Source organism: Pseudochaenichthys georgianus, chromosome 12, assembly GCF_902827115.2.
Source record: "Pseudochaenichthys georgianus chromosome 12, fPseGeo1.2, whole genome shotgun sequence".
Classification (NCBI taxonomy): Eukaryota; Metazoa; Chordata; class Actinopteri; order Perciformes; family Channichthyidae; genus Pseudochaenichthys; species Pseudochaenichthys georgianus.
Genome location: NC_047514.1, coordinates 10,824,135 through 10,841,578, shown reverse-complemented (window position 1 = coordinate 10,841,578; position 17,444 = coordinate 10,824,135). Strand labels below are relative to the sequence as shown.

Below are 17,444 nucleotides of genomic sequence, written 5' to 3'. Positions count from 1 at the left end.
TGGGAATTCATTAATGTCCCTAATGTCAAAGAGGGAGACTGAATGTTAAAATAATCAATACATTGTTTTGTCTTCAAACCAATTTAAAAAGAGAAGGTCTACAGTCCAGATGTGTCTGTCAAAAATAATTCTACTGCTGATATTTTCTTGTGTCTGATATATTTTGTCTACCATTTGTTTTCTCTTCAGATACAGGAAGCCCTCTCTGTCCTGTCTGGCCCCGTGCCTCCTCAGATGTCCTCAAGTGCCCCTGCGTACGCTCAGGATCAAAGGCCAGCCGTGGAGAACAAAGGAGCGTATCACAGCAGGGACGCTCCATCCTCCTCTTCCTCCCACTCCACCTCTAGAGGATCGGCAAGGGACCGGGACAGAGACCGAGACAGAGATCGAGACAAAGATCGGGACAGAGAACGAGAGAGAGAAAGAGACAGGGAGAGAGATAGAGAAAGAGACAGGAACAAAGGGAAGGAGAAAGACAGGAAGAAGAAAAAACACAAGAAGAGGTCGAGATCGAGATCAAAGTCGAAGAGTAAATACTCCCTCCCCAGCGCCTACAGGAGGTCCCACAGGTAAGACATTTTGGCCCCACAACTGTGAATGGAAGGGCCGGAGAATCTCTAAGTATCCCACAATTCAATTTGATCTCGATCCCAAGATGCTGTGGCCACAGTTCTCACTGTACGACAATGTCGCGTTAACGTTTCAAATTCAGCAAGATAAATGAGTCTTTTAGGACAACACACTGCAGCCGCGGCTAGTTGCCACAGACAGAGCCATTTGGGAGGACCACTTTAAATGTCTTCTTTTGTGTCGTTGTTATTTTATCCTGCAGAAATAATTTCCTTTAACGGGACAGTAAATATCTGAAATATACTGAATCAAAGACCAACACACACTGTTGTTAGTGCAGTGCAAACTAGAATGGAATTTTGAGAGCACGACCAAGGTCAAAGTTGTTCTTCTGACTTTGGTGCATTAATAAGGTTCAAGGTTCTTTATTTGTCATACGAACATAGCTACAGACTAGTTATGTCGATGAACATCTTAGGTCACAGGCTTCTCCAACAGTGCAACACAATAATACAGAAAAACTGGAAAATATAGTGCAAGTAAATATTAAAAAGTAAATACAAAAAGAACAATAGTTTAAAAAAAGTGAAGTAGCGAAATAAGAGTCTATATACAAGCTATTGGAATGATATATTAGATAAATAATTACTAAGTAGCAGATGGATGTTATGGATGTTGTTACAACAGTTCAGGTGTAACGGTGTTATAAGCTTTAGATGATGCTAAATCAACTTTTAAGCAAAGAGGATATTTAAAATCACACTTTTAAATCTATGACCGTGGTTTCGTTCTGACTTGAGGTGAGGTTTGATGAAAATCTCACCCCCAGTTTTTTTTTTTAATTAGTAATCAATTATAGAGATGAGTCAAGAAACAATAATCTTTTTTACAGTTTCTCTGGATAGATACATACTCAGTTGGGAAAGCAATCTGTTTTTGGTAGTGCTGCTGTTAAACGTACGAGACATTTAATATGACAGGCTGAGAACACAATGATTAATCCCCGTCTGTTTAATATTTCACTCCAGCTGAACCTGAAGTGCACAGAACACTGCGCTCATATATGAGGAAAAACATTAAAGAAAAAAAACGTTATCTATTACTCTGTCTTACTGTTTTCTATTAACCTTTTTATTTCTCATGTCCTGCTTCTATTGAAAGCGGAGAGAGAACAAAAGTGTAAATGTGAAATGAATTAGAGAAACACACGCAGGGGTAAAGAGCACGACTAAAGAAAAATGGTGGAATAACAATGTAGGAGAAAGGAACATTTGAAGAAAGATGAACTGGGCGGAGAGGAAGCGATCAAAGATAGAGATCCGGCTGCTTTGTTCGTGCCGTTTATCCGTCAAAGAGACCAATATGTACCACACTGCTTTGTTAAGACACCTCAGCAAAGGCACACATTATATTGGCTATCCTTTTCCTCTCGGCTAAGTATTTTAGCAAAGGCGTAATAACCCTGGCTTTGTAGCCAGTGAATAAAGCCTTGCTCTTTAACGCAGAAAAACCCTAGAAGTGAATTAATGTATCCATAAATATTTAATACTATTTACTTTTCAGACTAGTTTAGAAAAACACCACTTGGATGCTGAGAGTCCATGTGATATAACGCAGTAAAGATTCAGGCCCAGTTGCATTGTATTTAGACTTTCTTTCACGGCATTAATGCGAATCGTGACACATTAATATCCTACAGTCCAAATGGACTCACTGCAAACCGTTTGCTTTTCTTATTGTCCCTGTAAAAACAACCCTGATAGCTTTCTTTGTGTCTTGCTCTTGCACCTCCACCGTCGCCTTATCACCGCCCTCTATATTTGTTCTTCATTTCAAATGCATCAGCTCATCTACCAATCTCAGCCTCGTGTAATTGAATGGCCTCTCCACATCTTTCGCTTTCTTTGTGCTCGTGTCTGGCCAGATCCCGCTCACACTCCCCTGGGAGGAGGGACAGGAGGGGCGCCTCATCAGACAGGAGACGTGAGGACAGGGAGCGTGATCGCCATCATCCCAGCAGCAGCAGCTCCAGCATGCCCAGGGGGCATTCCAGATCCAGGTAAAGCCTATCAGCAGTGAGGGAGGGGGGTGAATAAAGGCTCTACATGTACAGCTGTGTTTATTCTATCCCCGAAAACAAAGCTTACTAAACCTGTCAAGACAGAGGTGCGCCAACACTCCCACAATAAAGTGTATACCTACTATACATTGAGCAATGTTATAGATCGTGTCTTTAAGGGGAGATTTAGCCTACATACCTACAAGACAGACACTTAATTTCCAAACGACCTCTGATGGAAACGACAGTAGACACTTGCATGAATTTAAAGTAGGGCTTTGCTGAATGCAATCGCCTTCAGACAGTGTTCACCGCCCCTTGATAAATTGTGTATTGTGTAGAGTTACTGACAGAATCTGAAACGCTCGGTTCCCGCTCCTCCCTTTTTTTTCATTTCAGGTCGCCTCCTGAAAAAAGGAAGAGTTCCATGTCATCCTCGAGGCAGATGCAAACGGTGGGCTCCTCTCTCTCCCCGTACACCTCCCCCAACAGAGTCGTCCTGTCCCCATCAGCTAGCCCCGCCTCCAGCCTGGCCCACTCCAGGTAAACTCCCACACTGTCAATCAACCAGCTAATCCTTTAGATTGCTTTCCAAGGGGTGCGTTTCACTTCAGATAAATGGATTCCTTGCGTCCCTCACTTGCGTCGTTTCCCTGCGACTAGTCCCTCCTACCAGGGAAGCATAGAGAGACGCAAGGAAACCACGGGAAGCAGGGAAATTAGTTTTAAGAGCAATGGGACGTCCTTTCCTCCGGAGCGTCACGTGAAGCGACGTCCGTTTGTGATGACGCCGCACAGCTGATCGTCTGACAGCAGCTATGTCCCCGTTGTTTTCACAAACACCCCCCCCCTCTGTTAGTACACATTTACTAACATATACATTTGTATCATCTGTTGTAGACCCAAATAAATTAAAGAAAATAAGAACTCATTCTCAAAAAAGATAAACGCCATTCTTAAAATGTATAAACGAAAAAAGCGATCATGAAAATGTTTCCAATAAATGAATAAAATGTTGTTCAGATATATCACATATCTGTAACTAAATGATACATTAATTGAAACAAAACACGGTATAAACTGAGGAGTGAGTCTCGTGAGTTTCATGTATTTTCTTCACTCCGCTGAGAAACTGCTCTCATGTCAAGAAGCATCAGATCAGTGCATGCGCTGCATCGTCCAATCAGTGAGCGATACACAGTAAGGGGGCGGGGCGAGTGTCTGAGGATTTCACCGGAGGATGGTCTGGTGGTTCCTCGGTTATCGCTCCTCCATTATCGCTCCTCGATCCTCCGGCACAAATAAGCGCCATGGGACGCTACTCAAGATGGCGCAGACAAATCAACTTCCGGTGAGACCGAGACCGAGGAGCGAGGAAATGAAAAATAAGAGAAATGAAACGCACCGAAGGGCTTCCCTAAAGAACCAAATGGTTGTTTTGGGAGGAGAAGATTTATACAATTTAAACTCCTCTCAGTTTTATTCAGAGCAACATATTGTTGCTTCCAGGTCTTCGAAGCATCCTTTCACAATGAAGCTAGTAGTTCAGTATTTAAATATTTGGCAACCTGTCAAAACGTAGCTGATACAGCCAAAGGACAAACTGAATATGATGTCCGATTAATTTCCTATCTCTTGGCCTTCGACTGCAGTTATACTTGGTTAAAAACATGCTGTTACTGTATTGATGTGGACACTTTTTCTACGATTTAGATTCAGATTTAAGATTCTCCAGAAAAACGTTCAACCAGCGATAGTTTCATTCATCCAACACATTATTTATCCTAAAAGCATAACATTTTAACATACTGTCATATTTGAAAAATTAAGAATAAATCTAACCTCTGTTATTATGCTTCACCACAAAAAAGCTAAGCACCCAATCTGTTAAGTCATTCTTATTATAAGTGTATAGCCATCGTATTTGGGACCATTTTAAAGGAAGATGGCATATTCAACCAATTTGTGGAGCCAACATTACTTTAATTAGACGGGTAGCTGCAGCTAAAATCGTTTGTCAACAGCAGCATTGATACCCGCCTGCTAGGGATGAGAAGCCTTCCATTACCTTCCTCCATCTGAAATCAATCACATATTGAAAAACCTGCTGTTGAGTGGTGAATATGTCACAGACATTGTAAACTGCAGACGTGCTGTTTGCCAAAATGTAAAGCTTCCCAGGTGTTGCAACAGTAACTAAGGGATATGTAGCTTAGCAACCAGTCAAATAATGTATCTCCTGGATATCTAATGCACTGCTCTACCCTTCGGGACACTGCTTCAGACTGAACACCAATTTATGTATGTGGCGCGTCCTTTTCATCCGTGTGGAGTGTGCCATCCTCAGACAGCTGTACCATCCAAAAAGAGGAGCTGAATACAACTGTCATAATAGCTTCGCTCTGGTTGGTAGAACTAAAGCCAGTCCTTGTCCATGATGTCAAAGGAATTCTTAATCCAGAACAGAGACTCGAAATATTAAATCTAACGAGCCAGTGATATGATGGCTAATATCCAACGTCTTTTCAGCTCCAAGGTCGTAAAGCACAAAGGCATTCAAGGCAACGGACACAGTGTCTTCTGAGGGCTCGGGGTTGTTGGTCTGCCGTTGAAGAATAGTCTGACAAAGAAACAATTAAAGCTGCATACATTAACTTCTGATAATTAGAGGGCAAAATCTAGGGGATACGTGGTCTGCAAAATGATATCGTAGCTGAATTACTGGTGGTTTTTGGACATGACAAGTAAAACGGTCTAGTTCACAGAAGCAGGTTTAGTGTTATGAATTCTCTTTGAGTCAAATTCCCTTTTGGCTCGAAAGCAGCTGTGTGCAGAGAGTTCTGCTACAATGTGAATTTGTCAGCAGAGAGAGGAGGTGATGGGACTGGGGCTGAAGTAAAGCTCATCATTAATCCAGCATGGGTCATGAGAAATTAATTCATTTGTCGATAAACAAACCCCTTTGATTCAGTGGATTTAGAGAAGTGAGCCAACCAATAAAAGCCGGCAAGAGGAAAGAATATCCTATTTCGAAAACAGAGGTAGAAAATATAAAAAGGACAACATTTTAAGAATAGCAGGAAAGTTCTCCAATATGGATGTTTTTAATAATTATGATCAAAGTGTTTTCGTTGCTTCTTTTTTTAAGTAATGTACGTTTATTTATATAGCAAATTTTCAGACACAGAGGCAATTCAAAGTGCTTTACGTCATCATTAACACTTAACAAGAGGACAACAGAAAGGAACACAATAAATAAACATAATGGAATAACAGATTCATAAAAAACATGCATAATAAAAGATACAGAATAGTTTAGTTTAAAAACAACATTGTAAATACGGTAGGTGCTAAAACAAGTTAAAAGACTTCTGGGTAAGCAGATGAAAAAAGTAGTGTTTTTAGCCACAACTTAGTGGAATGGTAAGTAGGGTGGGTTTCAGTCAGAAATCATGAGATTCAAGAAGTTAAGATGTTCAGAAATCTGTGAAATGCAAATAATCAGTTGTCTCATTCAAGTATTGTAAAAAACGATTCGTTATGCCTCCTCAGCCTGACAGAAAATCATACATGTTTTTAGTAAAGCAATTTTAGACTGCCCATAAATCCATTTCCAATAGAACATTAGGGGGAAAGGAACATCCCGTGTCCTGGGTTGCAACACTGCATCAACAAATTAGCTTGAATATTTAAAAAGTTCATGTATGGAATAATCTCAGTCGAGGACAGCAGGAAATCCTTGGGAGAATCAGCAAGGCGTACGTCAGGATGATTTGATAACTCAAGGCCAGCGTGATCACCGGGGGATACACGTGTATTTGTATCTTAAATATGTTTGCAATATTTAAAATAAAGTGGTGTAATCCAGAATTGTGTTAACAATCAAAGAAAGACTCAGTCAACTGCTCTTTAACAATATGATAATGTAATCAACAGCCTTTTGTGTGCCACTTGTTGTAATTCACTCCATAACCACCCGACAGACACCATCAAGAAAGAGGTAAATAATGTATTGTCAGTGCTTTCAAAAGAGGTTTGTCCTTTGAATAAAACATTAAATCTGTCAAGCCTCTTATTACTGGCCTAAAATACATACATTTCTTCAAATGTCTTATTTTTAACATTTCATTGTCAGTGGGGAAGTATAATCCTGTGTGCAGGGTACGCAGTCTTGATGCAAATCTCTTATTTAGTTATGCCAGTCATATAAATAGGCAAACATCAGTTTCTGCACCTTATTTAAAGCTCTATAGACCTTATGCTCCACATCTTTACGGATCATGTAATTATATAAACATGTTTTAAATCACTGAGTGACCACAACAACAGAAACACCTGTAGGCCAAATGCACACCCTGCCATATTGTACATATAAAAAAGGAAAATGCTGGCAAAGTGTTATACTTTGCCATAGTTTCCACAGTTTGTGTCATCATTCTTATCAGTTTTTCAAATCTCACTCTCTGTTAGAGGGTTATAAGTCCAAAATAATCATAAATAAAAGCACACAATGTGAAAGAAGCTGCAATCACGGTTTTTAGATGTCATGAAAAATGCATTTTGCAGATAAATGATGTCCTGCTTTGGTTTTATTCGCTCCTCCAGCCTTCCAATACAAGCTGTTAGATTTGGAAGAGGCCATGTTATTGTGTTGGCAAATCAATACCAATGCATTATTAAAAGTGAATTTGCGTATCTGATTTGAGCAAATGTTTAGCGAGTAGTCAACAGAAGTGTTTGAGTCTTTGTGGAACCCAGAACTTTTAGATAACTGAAGGATTTATGAGTGATGACACACCATGGAAACATGTTTTGCTTGGACAACACACAGGCTCCTTTTTTGTGCAGTGACACTTTATAACTAAGGTATTTCATGAACCCTAATTTCATGCTCTTCAGAAGCTTTGTTTGTGTCCAAAAACATCACCAGGTGAAGCCTTTTGAAAAGGCAAGACTCAAATTATTTCTGTTTTTCTTTTGAATTTTTGTCGCTGGATTGTTGTCATTTTCTGTCTTTTTCTTTAGCGCACAATTATTCGAGCAGCCACATAAGAATGTGATTGGCTTGTTTTTCAATTTTAGTTCTAAAAGAAAACTATATTTTACTTCCTACACAAGATTGAACTAGTGCCCCAAGCCATAATAATCTAAAATGCTCTATTCAAAGGGACCCACCATTGTCCCACTTTCTCATTGGACTGAGAAACTGTAAAACTCCATGGCATCAGAAGCTGTCTGTTCTGCAATCTCCTGTCACCCTTTGTGTTCAATCAACTTGATGTGCATGCAACTCTGTCTATTTTAAAATCTCTTGATACATTTTTAAATGTTTAGACGGTGAAAAGGTTAAACACTGTGGACATGGTGTTAAAAGGGCCCTATTAGTCTTTTTTGGGTTGTCCCTTTCCTGTAGTGTGTAATATAAGTTTTTGTGCATGTTAATGGTCTGCAAAGGTTTAATTCCCAAAGTTTCCTCAAGAGAGAATTTCTCTCACGCACTCCCCGCTGATTGAAGCATCTCAATTCGACTCCTTTGTTTACTTATGTAACAAATGCCCCTTTCACACCAACGCGGTTCCCGTTCTAGCTCCGTGCTTGCGCTCTTCTGCTTCGGAACCGGTTTTTCTTTTCAGCCCCCGTTTTGTTCACACCGCCCAGAGCCCGACTGGTGCTGCCGCTGCTGCGTCATGACGTCACCGTTTACGTCGCTGATTTTCTTCCCAACGGCGCTCACCACCACAACAACAACAATGGGGGGGCCTGCGTCTGGTCGATGATCGTGTTACTTTTAATCATACGAAGCCAGATTAAATTAAATAACGACTTCTCCAACCTTATACTTTTCTCATAAAGCCACATCAATATGTAACACTTGCACTTCTATTGGCTAGTGCTCGAACACATTGTATGTGAGGCTAAGGGGGCAGAACATATACAAGTGGTTGACCAATCACAACAGAGCCAGCCAGGCAAAGTCCTTTTTTGAAAATTAAAACATGTAAACATGTCACATGAGAGGCCCAAAATACAAATCTGAACCTGAAAATTAGCATAATATGGCCCCTTTAAATCTGCCACCTGCAATTTTGTACCCATTTGTTTGATAATGCTAAATGTTTGCTTTGTTTCTAGGTCACTATCTTAGTTTGTACAGGTCTATTGCCATTCCTTATTTTGTTGTCTTGTTTATAACTTTCCAATACATCTTTTGTTGTTTGTTCAACTTTAAAAACTGTAAGAAGATATCAGAATCAGAATACCTTTATTAGTCCCACAGAGGGGAAATGTACGTAGTTACAGCAGAAAAAGAGCCACAGACAGCTTAATGTTACATATGTTACATGTATTAAAAAGTACTAAGTTATGATGTAATAAAAACTATAATAAAAATAAAAAGTTACATAATTTTCAAAATACACATCTTGTAACAGTTCTTAGGATTTAGCAGCCAGGTGTATATATAGCACAGTTTTAACGGCATATATATATATATATATTGCACATATTGCACATAGTTGGATGGTATTTAACAGCAGCAAGTTACACAACTTACAAAATACACATCTTGTAGGAGTTCTAAGGATTTAGCAGCCAGGTATATATTACAGTTATTAACGGCATATAGATATATATATATATATATATATATATAGTACATATTGCACATATTGTATAGTCTCTTCTGGTAAAATCATTTGTTTCCTCTTCTTTGTCTCTCCCTCTCTTCTCTCTGCAGGGGTGATTCTCTGGAGAAGGCAGTGGCCGTGACTTCATCCTTAGTATCCTCCGTTCAGTCCAAAATAACTCAGGTATTGTTCTTTGCTTTTATCCCAGAAATGTCCTCCACTGAACTTTGCGTCCGAGCACAAACTGAGTGCTGTTATGTCTCGGGGAAGAAGAATAATAAAGTGCTCCCTTGTTATTAAATATAGAAATAGTTATTTTGTTATTCTATCCGCATATTCCGCTTTATCTACTGCATGTTTGTAAAACACATCCAAGCATTATGTTTTTATTTAGCCTAATTAGTTTGACCCTTGAAGAACTCATTTGTCTGATCTCTCGACTAAGGATTTGGTCTAGCCGCACCTGCATCTTTATGACCAGCTTATCTTTGTCCTGAAGCCATTTTCTGTATATCAGGAACGCTTTCCATGGAATCCCTCTCATTGTGCAGTTGCTCGTGCACATATTACGTTTTGGTGATACATCTTCAAAAGCCACTGCATTTCTTTCTATTAGGTAGAATAGCACGAGTCCTCTGGTTGTATAGAAGTCTATGAGAAAATCACCCTACTTCTCACATGATTTATAACATCAGTTAGGATTATCCTGACAACTTTATGGTCTACATTGTTAATAACAGCATGATGTTAATTTGTCCATTAGCTCGACTTAAATAGCGTAAAAGCAGCATATTCTTTAGGGCGGAGCTTCCTGTGTTGCGTAGGTTAATTTAACTGCAACATTTTGCCTTAAGAAATGTCTTTGTTCGATTGCGTTTTGTGAACAGGGATACATTTCCTACAAGAGGCTTCAAAACAATAGTGTAAAATTCCAATAGGTGACTTTGTCCACTTCTTATATAGCCTATTGTGTGTGTGTTGACAAAACATTCTCATCATGAACTTCTGATTTGATAAGCAAGTATTTTTCAAGGCTTACAGTCCAAGCAGCTGGATTCTTGTTTTGGTTGTAGATGGATCTCTACCTCCTGCACTCCTTCTGGGAGTGTTGCCAAAAGTATAGGAGGACCACGGCTAAATATTGGTTGATGCTAGTTGAGAGGCTTTTCGATTGCAGAGACCTTGGCAAACCTGCCTCGTTCAGAAATAAATTATTCGGATGAGGAAGCAGGCAGAGCTAATGTGCCATCGTTCAGCACTTCTAAATCCAGAGCAAAGAGAGGGTTACCAACTCCACTGAGACACTGGAGGTCATGTCCAGAAGGTGTTTCTCCCAAAATAAAGATTCATCAACCTCAGAGGCCAAATCTCCGGTGAGACTTGTGGTTCAGTATTTTTGTAATGTGAATTTGGCCTTCTTTGCTGTAGACTATGTAACGGTTTTCAGTTGTTCCAATCGTGCCTTCAAGTGCCTATTATCCATATTTTCACTTAACTAAAAACATCTACCGTAATTTTCGGACTATAAGGCGCACCTGAATATAAGCCGCAGCAGCTAAATTGAATGATGTGTACATATATAAGCCGCACTGGACTATAAGCTGCAGGTGTTTTAATGTTTAATTACCATATGTAAGCAGTCCAGCCTTTCGGAACCCGTTGGTGATCGTGGATCTTTTGACACTCCTCCACGCTGTCAGGATCCACTCGCAAACTTGAGCGAAAGTTGCTTTTCGCATGCGACCAGTTTTCGTGAATGATTTATCGCCGCTAGTCATCCACGCCTCCCACTGAACGAAGGGTTTGTGCATGAAAACTTCCTTTGCACAAACTGTCTCGCTCTCGTAATGTCTGTCTGTCTTTTACTTTTGCGCGCTACCTGTCTCACTCTTTTCCGGCCTACAGCTTTTCCTGCTGGAGCCCGCCGCTTAAAGGTGGGGGGCACGGACCGGCCATAGAGCCCATAGAGTTAAAGGTAGTGGACTGTAACCTGTAAAATCCATAGATTTAGGAGGTCCCCTAGTGGCCGTTAGCTGTAAAAATCCATAGATTAGCCGCACCGTTATATAAACCGCAGGGTCGAAAAATGGGGGAAAAGGCGCGGCTTATAGTCCGAAAATTACAGTATATGACTCGTGAAAAGGTTTGCTCAAACCTACAAAGAATTGCTATGTATTATTCAACTGTGTGGCTTGCTACTTTGTTTTGATTCACCACCTTTCATTTGTTCTTAGCATCAGAAAACAGACAGTTAGCCACTAGCTAGTTAACATAGTGGAGCATTGAAGAAGCTACACATCCAGAAACGTTCTCAGATTGGTAGAAACCAAAAACAGAGCTGAAAGAGAGTCAATGCTGGACTCAAACACTCCAAACAAATGCCAATGCTGCTCTGTAACTGGTCAGATGTTGTCTGCTGCCCCAGAGTGACCTAAATTGCTATTGGCAGCATCTCACAGAAGCCACGGACTCCTGTTGCTTGTGAAAGATAGCAAAGACACTTCCATACATACAATTACAGCAATCACACTTGCGGCTCTGCATGCAGCCACTCTCTCACAGCCGGCGTTCAACCAAATGTCACGCTGCCAGCGCTTTCGGCATTGTACGTGCCCCATCTGCTTGGATATGACACATTGCATGTAGCACAGTGCTCGGCTGTGTCTGTGTTTTCATTACCCATGGAGCATTGCGTCCCTCATTTAGGTGTTAGAGCACACGGTAATAGGAATGTTATGTCTGGATAAGTGGTCACACACGTATCTCACAATGTAATGTCCTCTCAAACACACACCTGAAGATGAAGATGAACTTTTATTAATCCCTCATGGGGAAATTATTTCTCTGCATTTGACCCATCCTAGTGTTAGGAGCAGTGGGCTGCCATTTTGAACGGCGCCCGGGGAGCAATGTGGGGAACGGTGCCTTGCTCAGGGACACCTCGGTAGCACTTGGTCTTTCGGGGACTTGAACTGGTGACCTTCCAGTTCCCAAGCCAAGTCCCTATCGACTTCGCCACCACCGCCCCTCCTCACTAATAAACAGTGGCGAACCGTGGCCATCACAACTGGACCTTCTGTAGACACACCCACCCCCCCCTCCGCGGCATTATAATGTCCGTCTTTTCACTGAATTGTCGTCTTGAAAAGGGTACTCACAACAATTCCGCACCAACTTCATCTTCACCTGTTGCACTTGTCATTCCAACGTTAAAAACAATAAAACGGCATGAATTGCTTCGTCGCATTCATCTAGAATAGATCCTCTGTCTCGAGCCAGTTAACTAACGGGCCTTTAGAGTACCCTGGAACCGACGGGAACTCTGAAAGAATACGCCCATTGGCTACAAATCAATATATGATTGGTTGATCAAACTGTCTGGCCAAACGTACGCTCTCATTCAGTGCAACGGCCAGAGCATTCTATCAAGGATGTAGAATACCTTGGTTGAAGGATATTCTACCCAGAGACCCAGAACAAGATCTGATTGGTTGCTTTCTTTTCTAACACAAAACCACTGAAATGCGTAGAGCATGGTCCGAGAAGGACAAGCAAATCTACGTAACACTGTAATATTACAGACCAACAACACAGATACGATTCTCATTTATTCATTTTAAATACATTTTATTTATATAATTAAATCGATTTTTTGTTTGTTTTCTCTGAGTGTTCCAGGGTATTCTCTGAATACCTTGAAGGCCCTGACGGTTCGCCACTGCTAATAAATGATGACCTCGGTACACATTCTATACGCCCTGATCAAATTACAATGTCCAATTGATGCCTGTTTGTCAAGCTGCTTTCAGAAATGCAGCTTAATGAAATGCATGCACACGCACTAGTATGTTGAGGGATGAGCATAAAGCTACCAGCTGAATAGATGACAGGAAAGACAGAAGAATGTAAAGGTCACCATTCATTTAAAATGTGCTCCAAAATGCTGTGTATACAAGACAATTGTACCATTTTATTTGTTCCGTTCATGGTAAGCACAACTTAATGTATAACAATTATTTACAAAACATGTCTCAATAAACACACCATACCTGAAAAGGAGCAGGGAGAAGAAAATAATATTATACCATAATATAACTTATATTACCTGCCCCTTTCTCTAAAAAGGAAAAATAGAAATGGATGGTCTGTCCTTCATATTTCCTTATTCACAGCCAATCATAACAGTATTGTAGGAAAATAAGAGAAACACAAAAACTTAAAAAAACGTAGTTCCGACTTAGAAACAAGGAAAAGTGTGACATCTGAGTCCAACTGGAGTAGAATCAGTTACCAAATACTGGCACACTGTTTTCTCTTCAGTACTTTCATTATTTATTGTTGTTTACATTTTTCTTTAACTGCTATATTAATATACTTTTGTGTACTGTTGTAACTTAAATATGACCACAGAGAAACACCCCTTCAGCCACATTCCTATTCAGTTAGCTTAATTTGTCAAAGGCATACATCTATTCCAAGATGAAAGACGTTTCCCGGAGCCGTGTCACCACTTTAATTATTTATGCGTCTTTACATTTTCAGCTTTGATTAAAAATCCTGAAATATCAGTAATGAGTGATGGCGCCTGATGTTTAGAGAGGAAAATGTGGGCTGTAGCCTCAAGAGGACGCTTGATTATTTAGCACTAGGAGTATAACACCTGTGTAGCAACCGTTGTATACAAGACAACGGGTGTAGAATGTAGAGAGGTTGAGCAGCGCCTTGGACTGGAGCTAATGGAGGTCAATAGTGTGAATGGAGAGGAAACTTCTGTGAACGTCGGTACAACTTGCACAGAATTTGGAACGCATTCCCTCCACTGTTCGTGTGAGAGAGACAGTCTGCAGCGAGTGTCTTTGTTTACTTTCCACCCACACAAAACCACACATTATAAATCTCCTCATTCTTCAACAAAAACACCCTGTTTTTCTTCCTTCCACATAATCAAACACAAGTCCTTTCTCCTGCCTTCATCGCAGCACACATGAAAACATGCCGTTCGCTGCTGTTGCGACATGCACAGAACTACTTCTAGCCCATCTGTGATGTTTTACAAACACATATTGAATAATTCAGCACATCCTCATCTGCCTAATGGTCTCCTCTTCCCTGCTATTCGCCTCAGCCCCTGCTCGCATTTTCCTCCCGTTTGCCTTTGTTACTACGTCTTCTGTCGCCTCTACTTCTCTTAGCTTTACATGTGTTGTGTTTGATGAATGCTTTGTGCACTTGGACTGGTGTGTTTTTCTTTTTTGGAACTCATTTTAGATTATTCTACAAGTTAAGATAACGGAAATATAATCTAAGTTGTCTTTGAGTTTCATAACAGATACAAAAAAGGGAAGGTGTGAGATGAAGAGGAAACGCATATGTTTCATAGCTCCCTTGAGATATTCCTGACTGTATATTTCAGTGTTATAGTTTTACCTTGCAGACCTAATTAGAAGAACATCTGTGAAATGTCTTCCGATAATGCAAAGTAACTTTCAAACTATTTAAGATGTATGTAGATAGTTTAAAACAAAAAGGCAAGCTAAGTCCTCATGTAATCTTGTATTTACATTTAGTAACGTGTTGGATGATTTAGGTTAACATCCTATGAATCCTTCAGTATTATTATTGGCTTTCCCCTGTGAGTGACAGCTGTATTGTTACTTGTGGTGATCTATTAATGTAAGACATGGCACTGTATTGAGAGGCTTTGCACCCCAATGTGAATAACTTGGATCTGTGTGTGTGTGTGTGTGTGTGTGTGTGTGTGTGTGTGTGTGTGTGTGTGTGTGTGTGTGTGTGTGTGTGTGTGTGTGTGTGTGTGTGTGTGTGTGTGTGTGTGTGTGTGTGTGTGTGTGTGTGTGTGTGTGTGTGTGTGTGTGTGTGTGTGTGTGTGTGTGTGTGTGTGTGTGTGTGTGTGTGTGTGTGTGTGTGTGTGTGTGTGTGTGTGTGTGTGTGTGTGTGTGTGTGTGTGTGTGTGTGTGTGTGTGTGTGTGTGTGTGTGTGTGTGTGTGTGTGTGTGTGTGTGTGTGTGTGTGTGTGTGTGTGTGTGTGTGTGTGTGTGTGTGTGTGTGTGTGTGTGTGTGTGTGTGTGTGTGTGTGTGTGGGGCAAATGAACACCTCCTAATCAGCAATGGAAGCATTCGCCCCCTGGTCAGCAACATTAACATTCCCACCTGAAAGGGGAAGGAAATGAATTAGATTTTTTGGCAGCGCCCTCGTTGCTCTTTTCCCCTTTTCTTTATTTTTTGACTGTAGATTAAAGGGTTTAAGAGGAGGTGATGCACCTATTTCTTAGTGCTTATGGGGAATTATACTGTGCTTAAAACATTCCACATGTTTAAAGAGGATTTCCTGAGGCAGAGGGCAGGAAGCACACTCCAAAGAAAAGTCCTGATTTACAACCGTATATTAACCTTTAATATGAGTGGCTGGCTCACGGTGGTAAAACAAAGCGATAAGATAAAAGCATCGGAAAGCGGCACACCAGGGATTTGATTCTCAGTGAGCACTACTAGCACTACAGGGAGTCATTTAAATGAATATCATAATGGCTTTTTCTGTTAATTACTCTACAGTAATATAGTTTTTGTTTACTGTTTTTCCCCAAATACCTTTTTAGTCCCCAGTTTTAATGGTCATAGATCAATTTGTATTTTTCTCAGCAGTCCTTTGTTGGAGTTTGAGAGCGATCAATAAATGGGTTTAATTGGAACCACAGCAGATTATGGAACATTTTTGAAAAGTATTGCACACAATCTGATTCAGGAGGACTTTTGGCTGCGATGAAGCTGGGGATTGTTGTTAACTTACACCCCATTTAGTGTTATTGTTATACCCAAAGGTGTATAATAAAATTCTGGTCCCACCTCTCTTATGTAACCCCAGTTATCAAATGACTGATGTGTATTACAATAACCTCCTCTCTTTATTCAGGATCTGATGGCCAAAGTGCGCGCCATGCTTGCCACCTCCAAGACCTTCCAGCCTCCCACTTCCTGAAGAAGGCGGGGCTATCCACTGGCTACTACAACCTCGGCCAATCAGCGAGTAGCATTCTCCGATTGCCTGGAGATTCATGAAAGCCGGGATCTGTTTTATCTCCCTGTCCTTGATTTTGATTTATGATTTTATTTTTGTTTGAGCACCAGTTTGGCATGTCTTATGCAGTATTGTAAAATGGACGTTAGGGCACTCATTGAGACAATATATGATGTCAACCTGATTTAAGAAAATGTTCAATTTATTGCATCCAATTTTAAATCACTCTTTTCTCCCACATGGTGACTTTGCAGCAACACAAAGAGCTGCTGGAGGTCTGAATTCCTTTCCTTCTATGAAGGGTTGTGTTATTTTGATAATTCAATTATGTCCTCCATCACCTTCTTTTCTCTGCAGTTGTTTTCCCTCTTCTTCGCCCCCCCCCTCAGCTGTCTTTGCTCTCCAGCACTTTACACGTCTGCTTGAGAAGCCCTTTTCATTTTCTACTCTGTCCTTCAGCTCTAGTGCGTGGCCTTCTTTTGTTCCTGGTTTGTACTGTAATGGAATCTAATGCAGAACAACTTTCTAATCAAAACTGTCAATAAAGTTTCAATTATGATTTACTGTGACCCTTTTTTTCTTTATATTTGGACCTTTGGGGGCAGAGTCGAATGTGGAAAAACAGTTTATCCCCCCCCCCCCCCCAGAGTCCTCCTCTTCACCGTCCTTCATCGTGGATTCTGTGATAAGATTAAAGAAATTGTTTACTGCACCCCCAAACCTCGTTGACTGTACTGAGTTTAATGTCACAGCAGCATTGCTGATAACCCCAGACAAGCATCACTGATGATGGGCTGATATCCTTCAGGTGTCTGCTGATGCCACGGCAGTTAAACCAGGGTACAGATAAATTAAATCGGCGCTGGTACATGCTTATACAGGATTAAATGTTCAAAAAGATATCCCTCTAAAGGCCCATGTAGAGCCTTAAAACGAATCCATAACATTTCAAAATCAATGAAAAGAAAAACACGGAAGATACGGCCCTCACTATACACCCATTTGAAGTTTTTTACAGCAGAAGGGTGGTGATAAAGTTCTGATGTAGGCTAGATCTGGGCCTAATACCCAGAGTAAGACCTAATATAATACATCATCCCACGTTGGTACTTGCATGGGTCTGTAGAAACGCTCACATCAATTCTGGCACGTCTATT

At 40.6% G+C, this 17,444-nt stretch overlaps 1 protein-coding gene across 3 annotated transcripts in view; it reads left to right on the top strand.

The window, feature by feature from the left end:
• The window catches only part of sfswap (splicing factor SWAP), a 54,593-nt gene extending 37,747 nt beyond the window's left edge, over positions 1-16,846 (top strand). For all 3 annotated transcript variants that reach the window (XM_034095590.2, XM_034095591.2, XM_034095592.2), the window contains 5 exons: positions 190-569; positions 2,495-2,629; positions 3,029-3,172; positions 9,366-9,438; positions 16,183-16,846. In XM_034095590.2, coding sequence (XP_033951481.1) covers positions 190-569; positions 2,495-2,629; positions 3,029-3,172; positions 9,366-9,438; positions 16,183-16,248 — 798 coding nt within the window. In that variant the 3' untranslated portion in view covers positions 16,249-16,846. The remainder of the gene's footprint in view (positions 1-189; positions 570-2,494; positions 2,630-3,028; positions 3,173-9,365; positions 9,439-16,182) is intronic.
• Positions 16,847-17,444: the final 598 nt, after the last annotated feature.